Raw genomic sequence first — 25494 nt, forward strand, 5'->3', positions numbered from 1 at the left:
GGGAGATGAACAAATACTATTTTCTGAGTCCTCTGATTTGGTTTTTTGGGGGAAATGTCTGAGGTCTTCTGACTGTTCACTTTTTTTAAATTCACAGAAGTTATAGGAAAATTCCCACATTAATCCAAACTAACTTTGGTTAACACGGTCATCTCTGTCAAGGGCAGAGCTCTGAGTGCTGGAAGGATACAGGGCCTTTTACACAAACCCAACCCTGTTTCTTTGCATAGGTCACATCAGTGAGACAATCTGCATGTGAAAACCTGTCTCTCTTGAAGCTCATTTGCTAGCTTTAGACTTAAAGCAATTGCCTGCAGACCTACCTGTGTATGAGTACCACCAAGCCAGGCAGCAGGTTAGCTGAACATCAGCTCCATTGATATCTTCAAACGAAACAGGTGAATCTGCATAGTGCATACGAAACCAGCAAAACCTCTGGTGCAATCATGATTCCAGCACCTGTCTTGTTTGTTTCAAGAGCAGTGTTAGCATCAGTTAAATGTTAAATGCATACTTCGACCACGCATCAGTGGCTCTAGACTCAAGCATATGAATAACGGTCCAATTAAAGCAGAACAGGGTCCTAAAAGTGTAAGCCTACTGATAGTTCTCAATCATCCAGGCAATGCATACTATACTTTTATATTTTAATTCCATGGGAACCATTGCTACTAATGGGTTATGCAGCCTTAAGACAACAGCATGAGTGGCTGTGAATGCAATATATGTGTGGGAGCCAGGTCTATTATTTATTAAGAGAACGGATAGGAAGAAAGCAACACTGGTAGATTCTCACTTCTAGTTTATTGTCAGAAGTTTTCATGTAGAGTCAGAGGGATACAACTATGACCAGATCCATGAGTCCAACATATGGCATGGGGAGCAGCTTCTCAGGGCATCTGGGTACAGGGGGAAACCCTCCCAGGGTCCCATTGGCTTAACCTCTATGCATTTGTGATGCCCTCCGCAGCTCTCCCATTTCCCTGCAGCACAGTCAGGGTCTGGTCACTCTCCAAACACATTCATCCCAACCATCAAAAAGGAGGAAATCCCATTCTGATATCAAGAAGTTTGGAGCACTAACAAAGTAGTGGAGTGACTGCTGGGTTTGCCCAGGCCAAGTATCCAAAACAGCCTAGTGTTTACCCTCCAACAATCTCCCCCTCCACAGCTGGGTGCAAACAAAGTCTTATACTGAGTGACCCCCACAAGGACATCTAGCTGTGCGTGGGACATGTGGTGTGTGAGAAGCTGGAAGCATTTTTGGAGCTGCTGTCCATTGCCAGAAATGGTGGCAGGCTTCGCCCAAGGTTTGGACACCTGTTCATTGGGCAGCCCAGTCCACTGACCCAGTGGCTCAGTCGTCTCCCCCTTGCCTTCCCATCTCATTTCACAGAATGGCACTGGGGACTCAGAGAAGAGATACCGAAGCTCCAGAACCAAGAAGGTCTCAGACATACATATGTGGGGCCCAGGTAGCTATTTACAGGAAGGAGGGAAAGGGAACATGCAGCAAGGAGACAACTTGTGCATGCAAGTGATAAGGTGATGCTGCAAAACACCTGTGCACTGGGGAAGTGGGTCAAATATTGCAGGGTTCCATACCCACCTCGGAGTTTTCATCCTCCTTCCTCTTTCTTCTGTTTGCCAAATGTGGTGTAAGGGTGAAGGGAGGGGTGGAGCTTTGGTAGCCAGGGCTATATTAAATATTTACAGACATAATCCCAAAGATGCTTATTGGACTGGGATGAGCTGAGGAACTGAGGAGCCAGAGGCCTCTCCACTAAAGCACCTCCAACATCTCCCATCTTCTGATGCTCTCCATGATCCCTGGTTGAACTGGAAAACCTGTTGCAGCTGGCCAGAGGTGGCAAGGTGCAGTCTTTCAACTTTGGAAGACTATATTGTTCTCAACAGGAAATGTGCTGCTATCCCACCAGAGGGGGACAGTGCTGCCTCACATCCTCCTGTGGTTCCATACAATGCCCCTGTCCCTCTGTTGCCTCAAAAGGATCCAGGGCATGAGGCATGTGCCCTAGTACAGAGTCCATCCTGGAATCTGTGAGAGGGCATGTCTCTGACAGTACCAGCACCCTGCAGGAGGGATGGGAGGGTGGGCAAAGCACTTGCAGTGGCCCCACCACAGCACTGTGGATGTTGGATGCTCAGACCATGCCTAAAGTGCCAGGAGAATGGCATGCACAGCAGCAAGCAAAAGACAGGAGCTAGGATGGGGGGTCAGTGCCAATGCAGGAGGGGAGAGGACAGTGGTGCTCAGGGAAAGGCTTGTCACGGGGTCCCAAAATCACCAGTTCCCTCACCCACACCCCACCCCATCTCACCATGCTGGGCTGATCTTTACTGGTCATTTGACCTTGAGCAAGAGGGTGCATTCGGACAGGGTATTTGTGTACCTGCAGCTTGTGAGGACAGGACTTGGACAATGACACATTTGGACATCCCGGGGAGGGGGTGGGCAGGAGTGTCCCCAGGAGCCCGCAGGAAGTGTCAATTCAGGTTATCCAGGTTTTGAGCCATGGGGAGACTGGGCTCATTTGGGGCTGAGGCCAAGCATCCTCTTTAGAAGGACTTTGCCCCCCGCTGGTTGTCACAAGCCCCTCCCCAGGGGTGTCACAACCCTCCTTGCCGGCACCCCAACCCCCCTGGGGCTGCTCAGAAGCGGGTGCTCTGGTAGCGCAGTCTGCGGATCTCGGAGACACCGTCGTCCCGGCAGTACAAATCCCTGCCGGGACTCTGTGCCAGTCACCGGCCCCCGGCTCCCCCACCCCCGCCGCCAGCACTGCTGTTGCTGCTGCTTGAGCTGCCAGAGCTGGAACTGCTGCAACGATCCTCATAGATGGAGATCTCGATCTGTGGGCAAGAGGATAAGGAGGACACAGGGAACAAGGAGAGGTAGTAGCCTTGCACACCCCTGCTCAGCAGCCACAAATGCACATAGAGCTTGACAGTGCTGTAGGGCAGGGTGGGGAACCTCCAGCCCAGGGGCCAACTGCATCCCTCCAGATCTCTCCATCCAGCCTTTAGGAAACTCCCTAGGCCATGCCCCTCCTGGGACAATCTTGCTGTATGCCCACCTTGAGTTATTCTGCCTGGCTGGACAGATGTGTGTATATAAACCTCTGATGTATGCTGGAAGATTCCCATCTGATCTTTCACCCAGCTTTGCCTCTGGCATCACCCACCACTAGCAAGTAGCCCTTAGGAGGTTCCCCATGAGGAAACAAGGCCTCAGACTGAAGAAGTTTCCTCACCCCTGTTGTAAGACATCAGCTGATCTGGTAAGAGCAAGTTCCTGACTGTTCCAACCTCAGACAGTTTGGCATGTGCAGCTGAAATATGAAATGACAGCACACCTTTCAGGCAGTTGCTCTGTCTCAAATACATGTTGTGGTTCCACAAGTCAACTATGCACTGGGTAAAAATATGCCTCATCTGTTTTTCTCTGACATCAGGTGCCTTCTTCTACAGAAGGGGTTGGCATCCTGTGTTGTTGGAGCTTCTGCTCACTTCCATTTATCCCTCACCTAGAAAGAACAGGTCCCAGAGGTTTTCTGTTTGCCCCACCTCTTTCCCCAGGAAAACCTGCTCTTTACCACTGAATTGGAGCAAGTGTCAGTCCATGGAAAGCCCAATTGACATTTGCTCTGATTCAGTGGTAAAGAGCTGCATTACCCCAGGGAAAGTGGCATGACAAGGAGAAGTGTGGACAAGCCCTTAATCTGTGGCTTCCATCCCATAATCCCAGACTACTGGCCAACCATGTTGGTTGGCGCTGATGTGAGCTGGAACCTAAGAACATCTGTGGGGTGACAGGTTTTCCATTCCTGCTGTATGATATCACACAGAAGATGAAAGAAGGTTGCTCCATCGTCATAGTTTCATATCTGTCTACTTCCACTCCTTAACCACCACTTATCTAAGCCGAATAGTTGAAAGCGTGCAATGCTTTATTAACTTGGGAGTAAGTATTACTGAACTAAGTGAAACTTACGTTTGAGAGAGTAAGCAGGCACATGATAAGACAGTTAATCTTTCCTTACACAAAAAGTAGTCGTTGCCCCATGAATGTATTGCATGCTCACTCTTGCAGGGACAGCCCTAAAGTTATATGCTACTGCCTACCATTATGAGATGTTCTTTGTAACTAAAAACTTGCACCTGAGTTTACTTTTACCTCTTCCCTCCCAAATCTCTCATTTTGTGCTGTGTCCCCTAGATTGTGAGCCCGAGGGCAGGGACTGTTTTATTTCTGGTCTTTGCGAGCCTTTTTCATCTGAAGAGCAAAGTTTTAAAGCTCTACACAAACACATCCCAAGCACATCCTTTATAATCCCTACGGTGTTTTGCTTGTGTTTTTGAAGGCTAAAATACATTTTGCTGACGAGTTCAGGAAACTGTGAGTCCTGGCAGCACTAGAGGCAGCAGGAATGCTTGGTGGGTTGGAGGGAACACATGGGCCTTTCAGTACCCACTTCTTCTTGGCCACCACATCCCTTCAAGGGAGCAGAGCCAGAAGCCGCAATAGCTGGACACAACCTCTGGTGAAGGAGCTTGCCTCCACAAAGACCGAAAACCTCTGGCTGCTAAGCATAGGCCTGGTAGCCCCTTTGGGAGCAAGGGTCGTTTCCTGTGGCACTGTGGTGAACCTGGGGAGGCAGCAACACCAGCAAAGGGAATTGGGGGGTTACTTTAGACATCACTATCCACACACTGTGCCTCAAACCAGCTGATTCCATCTGCTGAGAGCAGCAGAAAAGTGAGCAGCAGTTAGGAAGGGTCATAGCTCAGTGGTACTGAGCAAGATGGGACAATGGTCTGGCTCCATATAAGGCAGTTTCCTATGTTGCTAAAAACTTCAGCCTTATATTGTCCCATTTCCCCAAACTCTTGGCAAGGGAGCAGAGTCACACAATGCTATTGTTCAAAATATCACCGATAGCACTTGGGACTCCAGATTTGTTGCTGTGTAGAGTAATCTACAGTAATCTGCCTGTAGATCTGATTTTATTTTTGTGAACTGCTTTGAGCCACTGTGGTTAGAAAGCAGTAAACAAACACTGTAAAATAAGTAAGTAGACTAAGTAGCACGATCCCACAACTTCTTTTTTGAGCTTGAATGCTGAATTTGGAGCAGAGAATCTCAGCTGGGACACAGGAAATGGTCGTGTGTGTGTGTGTGTGTTGCTGAGAGTCATCCACATGGGTAAGAAGAGCGATCTATATGGTGACCATATCTTCCCCTTTCCCCTTTGGTGCTAACCAGGAAGGATACAACTCGCATGCCCCGTTCCACTGGGTCTGTCAGCAACAGCCCTCGAGGAGCATAGATTTTCTCATTCTGCTCTTGGATGTACTTGGAGATCTTCTTCAGAACCTGGTGAGATAATTGGACAAGCGCTCAGCAACTATTTGGCGAAGATGTAGCCCCAGAGAATGAGACACAAAATACAGGGAAGATGATCCATTTACTGGGATCCTCTGAAGTTCTTGGATTCACCTACTTCAAGAAGGAAAAGGTGTTTCATGAAACCACAACAGATGAAACACCTCAATAACAGAAGCTAGTGTTGACCTAGATATCCCATTCCCAGTTTCAGTAATCTCTGATTGATAACCATCAATCTTTGAAAGTTTCCCAAGACAAGTCACTCTGTTGCCTAACTGTGCTCCTACACAGAGCATGTTGCCCTACTATCTGCCTGAGAACATTTTTTGTAAGTGAAACCAACAGAATTATTTTAGCCTCTCTCCTACGCTATTTATGTGCCCCTGTGAATGACTGCATCGCATCTTGAATGCATGGGAGCCCAATCTAAATTAGCTGAAGACTTCACAGAAAGGTAGAGCTACATTCAGATGAAATGTATAAAACTTGAAGGGAGAGCTGTTAAGTGTACCAGAATGCTCTGCTATTTTGAATATTTTCCCAGCCCTGGAAAATAGTGAGTTGTCAAGTCTGACATTTTGAGCAAAACCTGTGACAAAGAAAGCATTCCCTACAGCTTGAAACAGGCTGTCAGTTTAAATCATGTACCTTTCCCTTTTAATCCTGCTCATTATTCCCTCTGTTTCTTATGTTCAGACATCAGTACCACTGCTTATGAAGCTAAGACAGCTATGGGCAAGAGGGAAGTATCAACAGGCTGCAGGAAACTCTAACTTTTGTAGAAGTATAAAGAATCTTTAGGGGGGAAATTATGGGGGACCACAAAAAGAACATGTTCAGTGGCCATGGAATACTATTGCAGCATGTGGGTGGGGGGAGGAAAACTGATTGGGTGGGAAATGTAATGGAGTATCCTAGGGAGGGTACTGAACAGACTGTCACTATATCGCAGGAAGAATTTAATTGCATACCAGAAATTTTGGTTGTCACAGTTAAAGTGCTGTGGCACAACAAATCTACTTTTAAAAAAAGGTCCAGACTTTTTGCAGGAAGGAAAGTGATGAGGAAGTTCACTAAAAAGTGTGTGATGATGGTCCGTTGACAGTAAGTGATATAACCTCCCCACAAACAATTCAGGAGGAATGCTCAATAAAGAGAGGATACTGCAAAATTACCCTGAAAACTTTGTGCTAGTAAACTGGGATGAGAGCTCAATAAACAGGTCATCTGGAGGAGCCCAAGAACATTCCACACTGCAACGCTTTGCTGCAAGTCTCCCTGGTTCTATTCTACCAGAGCTCTTTACTAGGCAAGGATATTCAAGGTCATGCCTACCTGCTGTTAGAGATAAGCAAATTTCAGATGCAACCAGGAAGGGGGGGGGGGGACTCTAAAGAACAAAACCAAAGAATGAGGATGTGTCCACACTGGGCTTCTCTCTCCACTCTTGAAACTCTACGTGTTCATTATGTGCAAGTAATCCTTCAGTCCATATGCATGAGCCAAGTGTTCACTGGATTCCTGCCATCAGCATATCAGACAAAGCTAAAAACTCTGCCAGTGTGACCTCATTGTCTACATGATCCTGCGTTGTTTGGGTTCAGGATTCAGATCACATACTATCACAATTAAGTAAATAAAAGCAAGTATATAAATAAAAACATCAGCTTGGCATTCTAATTTCTGGGTGCTTCAGCACCATATGCACCGATGCATAGTGTCAGTTTGCTACAGCTTTGCTACAATAGTTGTGATCACAACATTTCTGGATGGTAACCCTTTATATCCTATTTAGTTCAGTCCTAACCCCAATGATGTGGCGCTGTGGGTTAAACCACAGAGCCTAGGACTTGCCGATCAGAAGGTCGGCGGTTTGAATCCCCGCGACAGGGTGAGCTCCCGTTGCTCGGTCCCTGCTCCTGCCAACCTAGCAGTTTGAAAGCACGTCAAAGTGCAAGTAGATAAATAGGTACCGCTCCAGTGGGAAGGTAAACGGCGTTTCCGTGCGCTGCTCTGGTTCGCCAGAAGCGGCTTAGTCATACTGGCCACATGACCCGGAAGCTGTACGCCGGCTCCCTCAGCCAATAAGGCGAGATGAGCGCCGCAACCCCAGAGTCGGTCATGACTGGACCTAATGGTCAGGGGTCCCTTTACCTTTACCTTTAACCCCAATGAGTCACAAATTGAGATTATTGGCACAAGAAGAGGTTGGACAGGATATTGTTAAATATGGGAGAAACAAGGCATCTACATCTTATGAACGTGGATAATCAGGTGGTTCATTTAACTTACACACTCCATATTGACCAATCAATATTATATAACAACGTCAATTGTTATATCACAATACAATGCATGTTGTGGCTCCAAACCTTCTCATAGCGGGTCTCCATGCAGAGGAAGATGAAGTAGGCTGTGGCACAGGCCAGACATCCCTCCAGGTAGGAGCTGCCCCCTATTTTCTCAGCCTCCGCATAGAAGTTGTTGAGGGTCTTCACAGTTTCTTCAAAAAGTTGCCGCTCAATCTTTGGTGAGGAGAAAAAAAGAGAAAGAATGCCATAAGATGTATGCACAAGAGGCCATTCCATTGTTTATGGCACCCATCTTTCACCCATTGCAAAATAATAGGTGCTATTGGAGAAGGGAGCATTGAAACAAGAGCAGGTGTATGGTGGAATGGAAGTGTGTGTGTTCAGATCTTTGAGCAAGATGGTCTGCTATGCATTTTGTATATGATCACAACGGCTAACAAGTTAGAATAAATCATAAAAGGAAATGAGGCATACCCCAGGTGTTTAAGAAGGCAGCAAACCACTCTGTGCAGCTTAAGATTTCTAGAGCATCTGAAACATCATTGGTGCACTAACACCTTGCTCTCACTGGCATCCAGACTACAATGCCTTCATCTGACATAAGGATTTGTCACCTACTTCACCAGTCAGCATGAACCCTGTGAGAAAACTGGCTGTACCCGGCTGTCCAGCTCTGGAGGGAATTTGGTCTGGAACTGGCAGATGGTCCCGTCACTGTAGTCCCGCTGAACAAAGACCTTGGTGGCCAGGGAAGCACTCCGCCGTAGTTCTTGGAGATTGTGGACCTGGAAGAGCAGAGGCAGGTGGTTACAACAGGCAAGGGTGCCTTCTAGAACAGTGGGAGAAGCTCACGCCATACCCTGATGCCATGCATCTAAGGCAGGAATTTGTGGCCTTCCAAATGTTGCTGGATTACAACTCTCTCTATCCATTGTTCATGCTAGCAGGGGTTGGTGGAAGATGGAGCCCAATACCACCTGTAGGGCTGCAGGTTCTTCAACCCTGCTCTAAGAGTCCCTGAATCTACATCAACTTGGATACAAATAATTTTTTTTTTACAAAAATAGTTATGATTATGGGGTACTGTTATTGGGTTGTTGTCAATGCTGCTCTTCTCATGCAACTGATTTCTGCTTGTTCAGTGGAAATATCCCCTTCTCTCATCTGAAGTAGATTTTGAGGGTGCAAGGGAAGAGGAGAGGGTGAGATACTTTGCACAAATGGAACATGGCTTGCACAGGTTTGGATGCTACCCATTTTTATTTTTTTATTTTTTTGATGATGTGCCACTCCTCATTGAGAGCACCATCTCAGAAGAGGCATTCCCTCCCTCCTTGTGTGAGCAAGAAGCAAGAATGACTCTTCTAAGATAGCGTCTGACACTTGCTTGCATTCAAAGAACAGTTGTTTTGATCTGCTACTTAATTGGAGGGCATCTCTTTAGTTGACCAGAAGGCCATTCAACAGCTGTTTAACCAATTCAGCATTGCAATCCTACCCAAAACTGATTGGAAATATGTTCTATGAGACTGTAGTTCACAACACTGGTAAGCCCTGCTGCAGTGGATTATAACACAGTTCCTTATCTCTTCAGCATCACCTTAGAATACTGGTAAGGATTTTAGATTTGGAAATGCAGTTTGAAGGTTAGACATGGAGTAAATTCATACATCCATATTCATTAGCTAGTAACTTAGATGTGTAAAACAGTCATCGTAGATCAAACATCATGAAGCTTTTATATCACAACAGATAGTAATTTCCGACTGAGGCAGTGCACATTATTGGCTGAGAACTGTACAACATCCATGTGTGAATCAGCCCTCCTATTGCATTTTATGGGCTATCCCTATATACAAGCAACATGTGCCTGCTGCTGTTGGAGCAAGAGGACTATCAATGGAACTTGGGAAGATGCTCTGTAGTAAGAAATGGAGCAGGTTCCCAAGACCATCAATGACTGGAAAACCTGAAACTCTGGGGTTATATGTCTTACAAAGAGTGGGGCTGGCAGGAACATATAGGAAAGATCACAGGATGACCTCAATTGAAGGGACACACCTAACAAAGCAAGAACAAGTTCTTCCAGAATAAACCACAGAGGGTTTTTTTTTTTGCTCCCCAAACACTCTTTCTTCCCCTGGTTGCCAGCCAACTCTGAGACTGGATTGAGCTGAATATACAGACTCATCCCACCTCCAGTTTGAATCCCAGCCAGCCAAAGACACAGATTAAAAAGTAAGAGCAGCAGATCATGCATGGTAAAAAGGTAAGAGCCTCAGGCTGATATGGAGTCTAGCCTTTGCATCTGTCTCCTTATTTAACGTAGGCTCAAGAACTACAACCCCAAAGCAAGATCCTCCATAAACACTGCAGACATCTGTCACATAACTTTAGGGAGTAAAAGTGTGTATCCTTCCTGAGGCTAACCCATTATAAACATTTTTGTTAAACACTCTGAGTTGTTCCAGCCGCCCCTAGATTTGTGACTATATGAATATAACTTCATAAACTGCCAGTTTGTAGCTGAATATCCCTTGGCAATTCTAATGGGCATTTCCTTTCTGGTCCTATTTCATCCAGAAGGAGTCGGGTGGGGTGTACACACACACACACACACACACACAACTGAGCAGTGTGCCTCAATGACTGGAGCATTAGACTCGGTGTGGGTAATCCTGGGTTCACGACCCATTTCTGCCCTACCTTATTGTGTCACAATAATAATTAAACTGCATAAGACGCATGAAACAATACATTGAGTCACTTGTTCCTAACAATTATGCTCAGCATCTTCGTCTTTGTCATGCCATATTACTTTTTGTGTTCTCTTGACACTTTCATTTCCTAAACCCAGATTATCTAAGCCTTTAAAAACCTCATGCAGTTTCCTTCTTCATGAAGTATCCAAACAGTTCTGAAAAATTACTGGTATAACCAGACACTTTTCTTTATTCTTTCAAAGTGTCCTGGTTCCATTTGGAGTAAGGTCCACTGTGTTTGACCCATGCAATGATGTAACGTATATGTGAGTGTGAACTAAACTGTGGGTAACCAAAATAAAAATAAAAAATCCTATTAATTCTGTATTTCCAGCTACACTTATAATTTGTTCTGCAGCAGAACTAAATTGCTTTTGAAGGAGATTGCCTTTTCTGCAGAAGCTTCCCAAGCCCTGCATACAGACTTCAAAGACACAGTTAATCAGACAGAAAGAGGGATAAATAAGCAAGCTTAAAGAAATGAAGATGTACAAAATTTGTGTCAGAAGAAAATAAGCTTGGCACTACCTATATTTTTCTTCATCGTATTGCATTATTTTTCCATCTTTTTGAAACACACACACACACACACACACCAATTCTGTAAAAGCCCATTCTCTCTGTATTGCCTTTAATACCATTAAGGTTTCTCCTGTGTTATGGAGCAGAGGACATGGATAAAACCAGAGGATTTTCAATAACCAAATTATATCTGCAAGAATTGAAATCACAAAAACAATTTGGAAGAATAACTTAAAGCTATGAAAGAGTTATGAATGCATGGAATATCTGTTACTTGATAAAGTTAATACATGTTGTTAGAATCAGTATGGGAATAGGATTAACACAATTAGAAGCTATACGGAAAATTGGAACTATTTAATAACCTTCTGGAAAAATCAATTTAACAAAAATATTTTGATGGAAACACGTCATTTTTGAGGGTTTGATAGTGTGAGGATAAAATACATAGTTAGGTATGGAACACCTTGTTGTTATTGAGGTGTACTTCTGTATCTTGATTTTCCAGGTTGTATGACTCATTGGTTTACCAATTATTTATAATGGAATATGCTGAATGAGGATGTGGCAAGTCAATAAGCTATTAACAGTGCAAGAAAGTGCACTTTTGGCAAAAACTATTTTAAAAAACCAACTATCTAGCTGTTATGTGCTCTCACAAATCAGTTCAAAAACTTATTGAAATTTACTCAGCTTGAGTTGAAGCATAGCAGATCCAAAACATTAAAACCAACACTGAAAGATGTAGAATGGAGTAACAGAAAGAAAACAGAAATTAACTGCAGCAGTATATGCCAACTGACAGCTTGCAAAGTCCTGAATAGGATTGCTGGGAGTTAGAGCTGTGTGATGGATAATCCAAGAGGTGGCAGCAGATTTTGTGTCTCAAGCTATTCCTCTCCTATTTGTGATGAATCCCAGAGTGATTAAGAATCGATATGGAACTGCACACCTCTTAGCTCCAGGGTCCATCCCACTGACTTTAGTTTCTAATGAGCTTTGTGGAATTGGACTTAACTGCCAGGGGTCCTTTACCTTTTTTAACTTCTGTAGCTGCCCAGTATATATAATCCAGAAATCCTTTCAGCCCAGTTTCAAACCTTCAAAGAGGCATTTCAGATCCCCTGGGAAGCAAGTGTAGGATAATCTGTCATCCTGCCTGTTCACAGTCTGATGCTGGCTTTATTTAGGGGCATGATGAAATCTTATATTTCTTCCCAGTTTGCAAGCAGCCCCCACCCTGTCTGGCAGGGAGAGCACACCTTTCCTTCCTATTAGACATCTCCTTACAAGACTTCAAAAAAAAGGCATGTCTCAGGTTCTGACCTCATTAAATTTCCCACATGCTCTGTTATATTGGATCTCGGGTCCTCCAAATTAATAAATCATCCTAGATGTTGAGAAAGTCAGCAGTTGTTTTCTACCTGGATTTCGGAACACCCCTCGTTTTTTCCAAGAGGTTTCGGACTCAAGTCAAGGGTTATTTAATCTGAGCATGTGCAAGATGGGAGTCAACCGAGGTCTTAAACTCAACAAGGATTGCGATGTTGAAGATCTGCTGCTGGGATAAAAATTATTGACTTTCCTAGCAGGAAGGGAAAGTGGTCTACTCTACAGGGGAAGGGTTCAGGGCGCACCGTGTGCTCAGATGCTTTGGCCTTTTACAGGGATGCCTTGCTGTGGCGTTAGTAGCAGGCTGCAAATCCCCCCCTCCCCGCGCGCGCGCCGCACCACCCGCATTTAGAAACTGCCGCCTTTCCCCTAGTAACAACCTTTCGGTAGTTCCCATTCCGGCTCAGACCATTTTCGCCTGCTCGCTGCTGCATCTTGCCTCGGCAGCAGCACAACAACGACAGTAAACAAGACCTTGTTTTGTGGCGCGGGAGGGGGAAGGTGAAGAGCATAGGTTGTGGCGAACAGCCCTAAGGGATGGATTTGAGGTGTAAGATGAAGGAGCTGGCTTTGGAGAGTTCCTGGCTATAGGACACTTGGGGAGATAGCGCTGCTGGATCCCCGTTCCCCCACCCTTTCTGCTCTACTCTGAACCCCACATAGGAACCTAGGAAGCCGCCTTATGCTGTGCCACATAATTGGTCCATCTTAGCTCAATATTGCCCACACTGGCTGGCAGTGGCTCTCCAGGATTTCGGGCAGGGGTCTCTCTCTCTCAGTCCTACCTGGAGGTCCCAGGGCTCTACCACTGAGTCCTTCCTCACGGAGCAATGGGGTGGGGGTGGCAGCCGATTATTCAAGCTGGTAAATGGGACCCACACTTAAACCGGAGAGTCATATGCCACAGGTGGTCTCATCCTCCATCAACAGAGCCACATGCCAAGGACAGCTTGGGGAAGCATCAGGGGTGCTGCTGTCCTCCCCCTGTGGCTTCCTCTTGTCGTCGTCCTGCCCCTTGCCTGACGCTGGCAGGTACTGCCATGAGACTCCCTGCGCTGCACCCAGAGAAACACACTACCTAAGCCACTGAGCATAGCGAGGTCTCGTTCTCTATTAGCAATGCCCTGCCTTGTTTAGTGACCCAGGATTGCGGAGCAGGGGAAGCGCCACGCTGGGGAGGGAGCCATGACGTGCCAACCACCCTAGCCCCAGACACACGCCGGAGGCTCTCGGCGCTGCCTTTCTTTCACCCGCGCTGAAGTCGGAGGCACAAGGGACTTCTGGGGCCTGCAGAACAAACCCAGGGGATGCGGTGCCGGAGCAGCCAGTCTCGGTGAGGGTCGCCTGGTCTGGCGATCTCCTACCGCACCGGGCAGAAACTAGGCAGGCAAAGCAGAAGGAGATGCTTCCCGGCGGCTGCCATGACTCGACAGAGCTTCCTCCTGTGCTTCTTGCTTTCCCCGCGCTGCTCACCTCGGTTGCCATGTTGTGCTGCCAGCGTGGTTGCTCCACGCTGCTCGAGAGCCCGGGAGTCCGAAGCCGAGGCTAGAGCAGGTTGGTGACGAAGGCTCCTCCTTTCCCAGGAAGCCGACCTAAGGGCGATGTCCTTGTTGCCGCAGGCGGAGGAAGCGCTCGGCTCCCCGGAGCTTGTTGCCACCGGCAGGGCTGGGGCGGCGTCCGCGGCGGGGAAGCGCGGTGGGCAACTGGCGCGGAGAGTTCTGCGCTGTCCTTGGTGCTGGAATCGGAGGCGCAGGAGTCGGGGGCAAAGCGCCCCGCCTAGCGCTGTCCGCGGTGCTGACGACCCGCTCCCCCAGCGCGATCCCCTCCTCAACCGCTGCTTCGCTCGCCCCCAGCCTCAACGCTCAGGCTTCCTCAGTGAATGGCATCTCCACCACAAGGGGAGGGGGCGGGCTGCCTTCGTGGGAGCCGCATCCCCCCAGGGCGTCCCCACGCTGGAGCGCCGGGCTCCGGCACTGACTCGCGGGAGGGACGGCGAGAGGCGGAGCTGTGCAGAGCAAGGAAAAGAGCAACCGGGCTCGCGCTCGTTTCCTGCTTGTCTTCCGAGAGCCGGCGTGCGGGCTACTTGGGGCACATGCCATCCCAGCCTCAAAGCGGGAGATCGCGCATAGCTTCAGGTCCCGGTGTTGCTGGCGGGTGTTGTTGCCTCCGCTTCCAGGGCAGTTCCCTTTGATGGGGAACGCTTGGCCCCAGCTGCCACATACCCACCCCTCACATACCAAGCCTAAGGGAGACCTGGTATATGGTGTGGGACTGACTAATTGGCCGCACTAATGGGCACTTAGGGCACAGCGACAGAAGGGCCTCCTTCAGAATAGCCCTCCCTGGGGTGGCGTGTCTGCACTATACTTGATCCTCCATGCTTACTGTCTAGAACTGGCCAGGGAGTGTTCATCTTCGGAGGGAAATGTGTATAAAAGCATTTTATGATTTCTGAATGTTTATTTGGAATTAAAGATAATGGGGTTTTCTCCCTGTTCCAGGGAATGATATTCCCCAAACAGGACTGAAAGATACCAGTAAACCATAATTTTTCATGAAATTAAATATATTTGTATCCCCTCTCCTGAGTTCACAATTGGGCAACTTTAGATGCAGTGCCCTTAGTTAATAGTTCAAACTCAAGCCTGCATCTCTGGGCCTTGCTATCCCCTTAAACTTGCAATGTTCACACCTTGAGAGATTTTCTGTACCTTTGCTTTGACCATTTGATTAAAATAATAATTACAGTTCCTGGTGTGGCTTCTTCCACCCTTGGTTGGATTTTCCCTTTTACAGTACTTTTAAAGGTACAGGAAGTTTCCTGGCACCTGGAAGTAATAGCCCTGTTCTCATATCACTCCTTGACCCACACTCCTCTAATCTCCAAAGCATCTTTGCCTGTCCTCACCCTTTCTCTTAACAGCACAAGGTCCCTAATCCTGTTTTATGGGGTTTGCCTGCTCTGCTTTCTCCTTAGTGCAACTTCCAGGTGACCACCAGTCACTGTTGTCTCAACTCCCATCAGCCCTAGCAAGCATGGCCATTAGCCAGGGATGATGGGAGTTGTAGTTGAGCAACATCTGGAGGAGCCAAATGTTCTCCCCCCTCTTGAGGCCATATGGGAGCTTTATTCATAATACCTTTCTCACTGATTAATCCTTTTCTCAATTCACTGTCTCTTCTGCTTGTCCTTTCTTTAGGGCAAAGGTGGTGAACCTGGCCCCTTCAGATGTTGTTCAGCTCAAAGTGCCATCAGCACCATTAGCAACCCAGGAATTATTGGTATTGTAATCCAATAACATCTGGAGGGCCACAGGTTCATCATCCTTGCATTAGGATTTTGCCTTATTTCCTTATCCTTCCCTTTGGTTTCTCAGTTCATGCCCACTCTACTCTGCGTCAGGATCTGCTCTTTGTCTTCTTTACCTCCTGGGGCCTCTTGCTATTCAGCTGCTCCTTCAAATGTACTCTGAATTATGGAGTTCAGTGCTAAGGAAAAGGCTGGATTCTGCAATCTCTATGAATTATGCACATTTATTATTTTCATGTCTTTGCTTAGTTTGCAGAATTTATTCAGCGGACATAAAGAAGGGGCAACAAGCTATATAGGGTACTGAAGACTTCATGGAATATAAACAACATGGATATAATTTCTTCTGCCTTATGTGAATCTTCCCCCACCCAAGCTGAGCTCTCTAGCCCCTCATAGAAATTGGCCTGCTTATGAACCTTTTACTGTTGTGTGTTCTGTCTTGAAAATTGTGACTGTTTCTGAATGTTCCAAAACTTCACATCAGCAACATAAGGGAAACAGAGATACATGCATATAGCAGGAATAGTTTAGCTGTGCATGTTTCTGCGATATATATGTGCTACCTTTAAGAAAAAAGGAAAGAAGGAAGGAAAATAAATGCTTAGGTCTAAAAATATAGTGTCATTATGTGCTACTTCAGAGAGACTTCAGATATGCATACTTATACCCAGACACACACACATAAATATCAAGCCTAATTCTACCCTGTATACAACTGCAGAAGAACCACACCCAACTCTCAAGCCAGGATACTTGCTTCTTCTGCCTCACCCTGAAGACAAACCTGTCATTCTGGCCCTTCTCCATTCTTCCCATCTCTTCCCAATTCATACAGCCCAGGACCCTGTCAGATGCATTGTGCAAAGGCACAAGAAAAATTTCTCAGAGGATCTTGTCATTCAGGCAAATTAAATGAGCAATATGGATTGCTGAGAAGCTTCTCAACCCTGCAGTTGAGCACTTCATCAGCAGAATGGAGGCTTCAGAGCCAGTGGTAATCCAGCTGTTTGCTGGCATGAGCAGAAATGCTGCATCGACCTGAGCAGATGCTGGGCATGCCTGGCCCAAAGCCAACGATGATGCCTAGTGCTTGGAACCTGTAATTATCTGCAGAGGAGTTCTGCTCTGGAAATGTTTTAGTATCTCTCATTGCCATTCTGTGCAGCGCTCCCCAAAGTGCAGCCTAAAATTTCATTTACGGATCTTCAGACATGGTGTGTCTCCCCCCCCCCCCCCGAAAACTGAAGATTTGGAAAGGAAACTCAGGCTGCACATTGGAGATCACTGCACAGAATCACATCAACAAGAAAGGCTGAAAGATTAGCTACAGCTCAACGAGAGGAGCAAAACTTCTGGAAGATTGAACAAAGTCTGGGCTCATTAGACCTATGCAGGCAATTGGCACAGTCTGCAGTATGGGGAAAACAGAGTGGGAGGGTGGCTGAAGAGAGATACACAGCTAGGGTGCTTTGAATCCAGTATAAGGAATTGTGTTTGGGAAGGAAAGCAAGTTGGGAAACTGTCTTAGGTCAAGGCAGTGCCTTATACTCATAAGTCAATAATTGAAAGACCTGGCAGACTGGGTTAAGCACATCTGTGCTCACTCTAGGGAAATGATGGTGAGATCTCTGGCAGTATTATTTATTATGATTAGGCAGTATGGCTTCAAAAGGATTCCGTTCTCTAGTTCTTGGAGATGCCACATTTTCTGTTTATGTAATACTAGCAAGAGTATTTGCTGCTTGCATACAAGATAGAAGGTGGATGATGTCATTCAGAGTAAAATGACAAATAGCATGCATTTAAGGATGGAAGACATGTTACCGTGTGATATGCACCATGTGCTTTTTATGGCATATCATAGATAGACCTCACAGTCAATGTGCATTGGATCTTCACAGGGTAGCATAAGCAAAAATGATAGGTCTCTTCTTTAGGGAGCTTACGATATATGTTGTCTTCTCTGTCTGCATTCACACCACAGATTTACAGCAGATGACTTCCCCCAGAGATTACTGACAACTGTCATTTATCCCTCACAAAGCTACAGTTCCCAGTGCCCTTGCCAAGCTACAATTCCCAGGAATCCTGGGGGGGGGGGAGTTGTGTGCTTTAAACATATGATGTATACACAGCCTCAGTCTGTAGGCATGTGTAATATCTATAGAATGCTTCTAGGAAGAGGTGAAGGAACCCTGAAGAACTCGGGGCACTCCATTATGTCCTGGGTTGGGATTGAATCTCCTTGCACCTCAGATCACTGGGAGGACCTAAGGCAAGCCAATGGGATTTTTCCATGGCGTTCTAAAAATAAGTTTCCCTGCAGGACCTGAGCTGCCTTTGGGAAGGAAGCACGCCTCGCAAATCACTCATGGTACTCAGTGGAGAGAGGAATCTGCCAACATCGGTGCTTTATGGCAAAGAGTAATTGTGCCTGCTGCCTAATGGACTCAAGCCAGTCCTTTTAGGTCAGGATTGCTGCAGTCAGACATGCTGTGTCTCGCTATGGAAGGGGACTGGCTGTCAGCAAATTGCATTGAATTTCATGGAGGAATCTTGCATTGTCCTCAGTTCAAAGGGTACAAAGACACAGCCATCAATGGAACTACAGTGATTGGGGAGGGGGGAAATAAGGGGAATGAGCAACAAGGGGCATCTTCATCCTATATTTCTCTGTTTACTCATGCATGCAGAACATGCTGGTATAACTCTGTTTTTTTCCAAAGGAGGAGGAGCTGGCATGTGCCTGAAGTCTGCAGGGTGGCTCCCTTTCACTATTAGCGCTACTAATTAATCAGATGACAAACTGCAGCAGAAGCTTAAGTCGATTAATCTACCAAGAAAATTGACTGAAGCTCATAATTCTGCCTGCTACTGATACAGCCACTATCAGCCCTATTTACGGTAGTTTGCATGTGGTATGAGTGGCCTGGCTTCTACCTCAATTGGAAAAGCAATGGGAGGCAATGCTGACCTAGCTACTTCTCTGCACTGAATTTTTAAAAATGTACTAATGGAAATAATACAGCAGGGGGGAAAATAACAGAGGTTGTAGGCCTGAAGATGCATGCAGCTAGCCTGGGACTGCTTCTCTTATGGGTCAGAGCAGTCCAAAAGCTGACTTTAGAACCTACAGTTGGCAGAATAAAAGCAGTTTGTTCAGTCCAGATTAGAGAGCTGGTGGCAAGGACTCTGACGTATTGGCACAAGGATCCTGAAATGCATTATCATTTAGCTAAGGTCACTTGCAGATGACCTGTTCCTTAAGCATTCATGCTTCCTTGTTTGCACAAGTTTGCAAGAACAGGACTATTCTGAATTGTTTGTGGGAAGGTTATGTGTATTCCACACTTTCTGGGGCATTTCCCCATCACTCTCATTGTCACAAAAATCAGCTTTGGAGAGGAGGAAGTGGGTTTGCGGTGCAAAAGATGCACTCACTGGTATGTGATTGAATCCCACCCCAAAACAGCAGAAGTCTGGAAGAGCCCTAAGACAAGTGGCAAACCAGCAACAAACACAGGACATTTTTCTGCTCCTTACAGAGGCTAGATAGAAGCTTGGAGCCAGCTGATACTATCTGTGCTTCAATCACAGTACTTTATGCAATACCAAGGAAGTCCATTGCAAAAAAACTTTATCTGTCCAGAAAATGCCAACTTCTCAACATGACCACACACATGTATGTGGCATCAGTTTTGATGGGGATCAGTCGCCCTTGATGGAGAGAAGCCAGTAAAAGAAGCAATAATGACAACTAACACCACCCAGATGCCTAGAATCACAAGAGAACTAGTCCGATAGGAAAGAAATGTTCTGAATCTAAAAATAAACCATCCATGAAATGTTTTTAAACTGTGTCATCTTCTCTAACTGGGTAGGTGGGGAATATGCCTGCACACCACAGGGATCCTAGCCAGTGATATTCAGCTTTGGGATGTGATTAGCTTTTATTTTCTCTACGAGTCATTTGACTTCTTTATTCATTTTATTTTACTGACATTCACTCTAGGGACTGATGATTGTATGCAATGTTTCATATTAAGATACTTACTTTGTTTCAGAGAATGCCAAGCTTCTCCCTTCCAGCATGGCATGGCAGCCATCGCCCACTGCAATCACCCACGGATGCATCAGACAGAACCTGGTTGTAGCCTTCAAAATTAGTGAAATCAGGTGATGCAGTAAAGATGCAGTCCAGTGAGGTTGTGTGTCACAAAATCAGATGCTGCCTTCTGGCAAGTGCCAGAATATCAGGGCAAACAAAAGGCAGTAGGAATTGCCTTGTCCACAAGTGTTAAATGTTCTCTTTTCAGCAGGACTATCTGCTATCCTCACTCCATTCATTGCATGGGCAAATTGGACACTGCACCACCAACCTCAGTCTACCGTCAACCAACTCTCTATCTGCCTGCTTTCTTATTTACAACTGGTTAGGAAGTGGGTTTGCCTTTCATTTAGATCTGGTTCCACCTATTGTTGGGTCTGCCTCTCTTCTGCCTCACCAATCCCAATGGGCATCAACCATCACCGCACTGAGACAGATTGAAACAGAATTTACAAACTAGATTGGGGTTTCCATTCAGAACCTCCTGATGCTCCCTTTCAAGGGTGCCAACTCAAATAAAATACAGTGGCACCTTGGGTTACAGACGCTTCAGGTTACAGACTCCGCTAACCCAGAAATAGTACCTCGGGTTAAGAACATTGCTTCAGGGTGAGAACAGAAATCGGGCGGCGGCGGCACAGCAGCCCATTAGCTAAAGTGGTGCTTCAGGTTAAGAACAATTTCAGGTTAAGAACGGACCTCCAGAACGAATTACAGTGGTACCTCGGGTTAAGTACTTAATTCGTTCCAGAGGTCCATTCTTAACCTGAAACTGTTCTTAACCTGAAGCACCACTTTAGCTAATGGGGCCTCCCGCTGCCACCGTGCCACCTGAGCACGATTTCTGTTCTCATCCTGAAGCAAAGTTCTTAACTCAAGGTACTATTTCTGGGTTAGCAGAGTCTGTAACCTGAAGTGAATGTCACCTGAAGTGTATGTAACCCGAGGTACCACTGTAAGTTCTTAACCCGAGGTACCACTGTATTGGAGGGGACAGGTAAGCCCTGTCCCATATCATCGATCACAAAGATGCAGCGCGCGCACGCACAAACCATTTGCATGGCAATGCCCATCAACTTTGGGGTAGTCTGCCCCCTTCAAATATTTTATTGGGGGGCCAGAGGGACTTCGGCCCCTAGGAATTGGCTCCTATGCTCCCCTTTTTTGTTTCCCCATAATAGTTCAACTTCCACTGTCCACACCTTTCTGTGCCACGTGTGTGTCATCTTCTCTATGACGTCATCCAGGAGCCATCTCCCCCAGCTGGCAAAAAGGATGTGCTGTGTTTCTATGGCAACACTTCTGCCTTTGGATGTATGAATTAAAAAAAAAATCACACTCACACATTCACTGTGGTCTGCCACTCCTTTCTTGGAGCAGAAGTAGAGGGCTTAACAGCTTTGCCATTGAATCCTTCAATTCTTTTTCTGCAGAGGGGGAAACGGCACCCACATAAACATTGTGCCCTCTGTATTCACATCTTAGCTGCTCTCTCTTTTCTTTAGCACAGTGGTGATGACACCTCAGGAAACAAAATCAGCTGCTGCATTTGAGCTTGTCCTCAACACAGGCAGAACTGTGCAGGAAAAGGACATCATTGAACTTCAAGCCTATACCCCCACTACTGGGCTTCCCAAAAGCAAACATCTCTGTAAATAACATTGAGCGACTGACGGTGCCCCCAAACTCCAATTCCAAGGAGAATCTATACTGCCTCCTTAAGGCGCTGTTTTAGGGGAGGAGAGCTTTCCAGCAGATCTGGCAATAGCATGCAAGCTCATGAATATTCAGTCAGCGGATTAGAAGCCTGTATTGGGTCTACAGGAAGCAGAGAAGTGCAAATGAGGATATCGAGCTTCTTGTTACAAAGTGGGCCACATAAGTCAATACACCCTACACAAGCTAGCTGAGGCTTTTCCCAGTGACATGAGAGTTGTTGTTTTCTGTGGAGATGCCAGGGCTCTCACACTTTCTGCAGGCAAGGCTTATGCTCTGCTATGGAAATGTGTCCGTTCCTCTCAGTTGTGCACCCCAGGGAAGTAGGCACCATCTGAAATTTGAGATGTTTCTAGATTTCAGAGTCTCCCAGAATCTGACAGTGATCGGCACAGGAGACTAGGTCCTAAACACAAATACACAAGCCCAACCTGATCTAATTGGTTTCATTCAACCTTGCATTCAACCTCCTTACTTGTTTGCATTCAACTTTCTTATTTGTTCTGCTAACAGAGTGCTGTAGAGCATGGATGGGGAGCTTGTGGCCCTCCAGGAATTGTGGGGCCCAGCAACTCCCATTAGCCCCAGTCAGCATGGCCAACAGTCAGAGGTGATGGGAGTTGGAGTCCACCTGCATTTTGGTGAAGTAGATCATCTGGCAACATCTCATTCTGTGGTTTCCTAGAAACACCCCAACCCAACCTTTTCCAAAGCTGGAATGGAGGAATGAGTGGAGCATTTGTTCACCCACACCTAATTACTAATTTCCCCCTCGAGCCTTAGATCAGATACAATATGTTTCGACAGAGTATGATCTCTGAGTCTGTGAAACATGATTGCATTAAATGAAAAGAGCAGGATAGTCAGCAATGAATCTTCCCTGAGAAAAAGGCCTTCTGGGCTCTCCCAGGCCTATGTGTGCCCTTGCCTCCTGCCCAGAGCTATCACTCCACTGCATTGCTCCATCCATCACTTACCCCAGGCACAGAGAAGCAAGCAAGAGTCAGGCCTTGTATAGGGCTGGGATGGAGCCAGTGAAGCTGTTTTGTGCATTATTGATTCCACTACTGTGCCCTGGGCTCATCACTTATCAAGACACACAGGGCAGCAGGGTGATGTGAAAATGAGCCACAAACAGATGAGGGACCCTCCCTACCCTAACACAACAGTCCATTGCAAGACCCATTCATCAGAGGCAACAGAAGGAGTCTTGGTCAAGCCTCCAGAGACAGATTGACCAAGGCACTCATTCAACTATTGCTCGCAGGTTCCCCTCCCCACTCCCCCCCCCCATCCATCTGCTAGACAGATATGGAGGCCCATGACAAAGACTCACACTGTACCAGTGTCAGGCACTGTCCTTAAAGGATGCTCCTGACTGGCACATCTCACAAGCAATGCCTAATGACCCCCTTCTGTTCAGGGCTGCCAAGTTGCCCAGAGAGTGGGAATGAGCTGAAGGGCTGAGCAAAGACAAAGGCAAATTTCCACTGCCTTCTGTAATCAGCAATGTGGATTCCATCTGACACGATCTAATTTCCTTCCTGATACCTTCAAGACAGCAAATCCATCTATGTACCTTTCCTAAAAGCCAAGACAGAGGACATGATGGTTGAAGATAAGTGTAAATGTCTCAAATAGTTTATGGAAGGAAAGGAGCGATGTAATTATCTGAGGTGAGATGATCCACCGAGCTTAAAGTATGGCGTTCAGAATGCAAGTAGGCACCACAGCCAGAAACGATAACTTGTGAAAACAGTCTCAACCGTGCTTTTGCAATGCTAGTAGAAGAAATTCAGGTAGCTGGAGTGAAAGAGACAAGAGTTGAAAGTGGTTTGAGAGAGAGACATCAGCACCTATAGCTTACATGCTTATTTCCTTTGTTCCATTTGTCCCATGAGTTGATTAAATCTTGCAAATGTTTTTAATTGTCTCAAAAACCTGCAAAGCCTGTTTGAACAAAAGCACTAATAGGGGTGAAACATAAACCTTTAAACTTGTATACCAGAGGCAAAAGAGAGCTGAGTGCACAGAATTAAGCATTGCTCTCTCTTTTAAGTTGAATTCAGCTCTTGGGAGGGGTGTGTTGAAATAATCATTTATTACCAGCCTCTCAAACTGGTCCCAGCACATTAACTGGAAGTGATTTCAGTGTTTGGGCTCCTGGTATAAGTGAATGCTTGTTTATTTATTTTATTTTGCTTTTTTAAAAACCCCTTTCCTCTAAAGAGCTCAAGGGGCATACCATGGCTCTTCCCTTCTCTGTATTAACTCCGTATTAACACAACATTCCTGTGAGGCAGGTTAAGCTGAGAGACGGTGAATAAGGATTTATGTTTCAGGTTTAGCTGGTCTGAGGTTTGGGATGTTTTAAAAATTAAGTAATTAAAATTAAAATTAAGTTTGAATTGTATCCTGTTTCTTTAACTCCTTTAAAAAAGGTCTTTTCTCAACATTACTAGTAGCTGTGCCACACACCCTTGTTATAACCAACACACACTTTCAACAAAAATAAATAAATAAATAACATGATGGAGGCACCCTCAGTCGAACCACTGGCACCTCTTAGACTATGTAATTGTCCGAGCTGAAAATCACTGTGATGTGCTCCTTACCAGAGCTATGACAGTGCTCACAATTGCTGGACAGATCACCGATTAATACACTCCATAACGGCTATCAAGATTATACCTCAACATAGGCTTCAAGGAATGAAACCAAGCTGCAAAATGAACACTCAAGCCCTTTAAGGTCCTATTAAGTGGGATTGCTTCCAAAAGACTCTTAAGGACCCTGACAAGACTGGACCAAACTAAAAGCATCCATTTTTGCAGCCTTTGAACAAACTTGGATACCAAACCAGGAAACACCAGGACTGGTTTGATGAGAATGACAGTGAGATTAAATGCATTATTGACAAGAAAAGGAAGGCATTTCAGATCTAGCAAAGAGATAGAAACTGCACCACTAAGAAAAAAAACCTATGCCAACTCTAAGGCTGAGGTTCAAAGAAGAACCAGAGAACTAAAGAACACCTGGTGGATCGCCAAAGAGAAGAAGAAGAAGAAGCCACACCCTAAGAACGTTGAGAGAATTTGGGGGATCTGTTTGCTTGCTTGCTTTTCTGCTTTATTAAGAGATTTTTTACCATGTCCTTCAACAAGCCCCCAGGGTTGCTGACAAGGAATCAACAATCAATAATCAATTAAAATATGCAAATAACAAGAGCGGTAGGGAACATCCGGCCAGGGCTTTGAATGTGGCCTTCTTTCCAGATTTCTCTCTCAGGCCTTCTGGGATTTTCCCAAACCAGATCCCCTCCCCAGGCCACACTCTCCTTCACCAGACCCTTTCTGTGGCCCCTGAGTGATTTTGCCTTGCTTTCCTGAACCTTGAGCATCTTGGTTGCCCTTTTCTGTACACATACCAGCTTGTCAATATCCTTCTTAAATGGTGGAGCTCAGAAATCGGCACAGTGTTCCAGGTGTGGTCTGAATGAGCATGGCTGAGACTGCCTGTATTAAACATACTACAAAATGTCCCTGGAAAAGTACTGATGAAGTGCAGCAATTGTGTTTTTTCAGGGCTTCGGGGCAGGAAAGGCATAAGACCATTTAATCCAAACAGACCATCTCTCCCACCCCTCTTCACAAACTCGCCAGTATCAAATTTCGAAACTGGACTCTGGCTAACCCTCCTTTTTTTCTGCAGCCCCAGCAGTGCAGTACAATTCACTCCTTGCCAACAAGATACATTATTGCACACTCATTTTGCCAGAAGTTTATTTTGATGATTACTGAGCTTCTGCTTGGCATATAAGGAGCTTCTTTGTAATAGTCCTGCACCACAGGGGGTTGGACTAGATGACCCTTTGGTCCCCCTTCCAACTCTATTTTGGTCCCCTCCCAACTCTATATTCATTTGGTATAAGCACTGTGTGAGTCTAGCAGCAGTCCTGTGGG

At 46.0% G+C, this 25494-nt stretch overlaps 1 protein-coding gene across 2 annotated transcripts in view; it reads right to left on the reverse strand.

The window, feature by feature from the left end:
- Positions 1–785: 785 nt before the first annotated feature.
- Positions 786–25494, reverse strand: part of GOLGA7B (golgin A7 family member B) — a 33973-nt gene continuing 9264 nt past the window's right edge. Inside the window, exons 1-5 of one of the 2 annotated variants that reach the window (XM_083443915.1) lie at positions 13869–14452; positions 8379–8504; positions 7780–7932; positions 5294–5395; positions 786–2871 (exon numbers count right to left, since the gene is read on the reverse strand). In XM_083443915.1, coding sequence (XP_083300041.1) covers positions 2764–2871; positions 5294–5395; positions 7780–7932; positions 8379–8504; positions 13869–13880 — 501 coding nt within the window. In that variant the 5' untranslated portion in view covers positions 13881–14452 and the 3' untranslated portion in view covers positions 786–2763. Of the gene's footprint in view, positions 2872–5293; positions 5396–7779; positions 7933–8378; positions 8505–13868; positions 14453–25494 lie in introns of those variants that run through there. The other variant, XM_083443914.1, reaches the window with a different exon arrangement.

This window comes from Podarcis tiliguerta (assembly GCF_965153285.1).
Source record: "Podarcis tiliguerta genome assembly, chromosome: 5".
Lineage (NCBI taxonomy): Eukaryota > Metazoa > Chordata > Lepidosauria > Squamata > Lacertidae > Podarcis > Podarcis tiliguerta.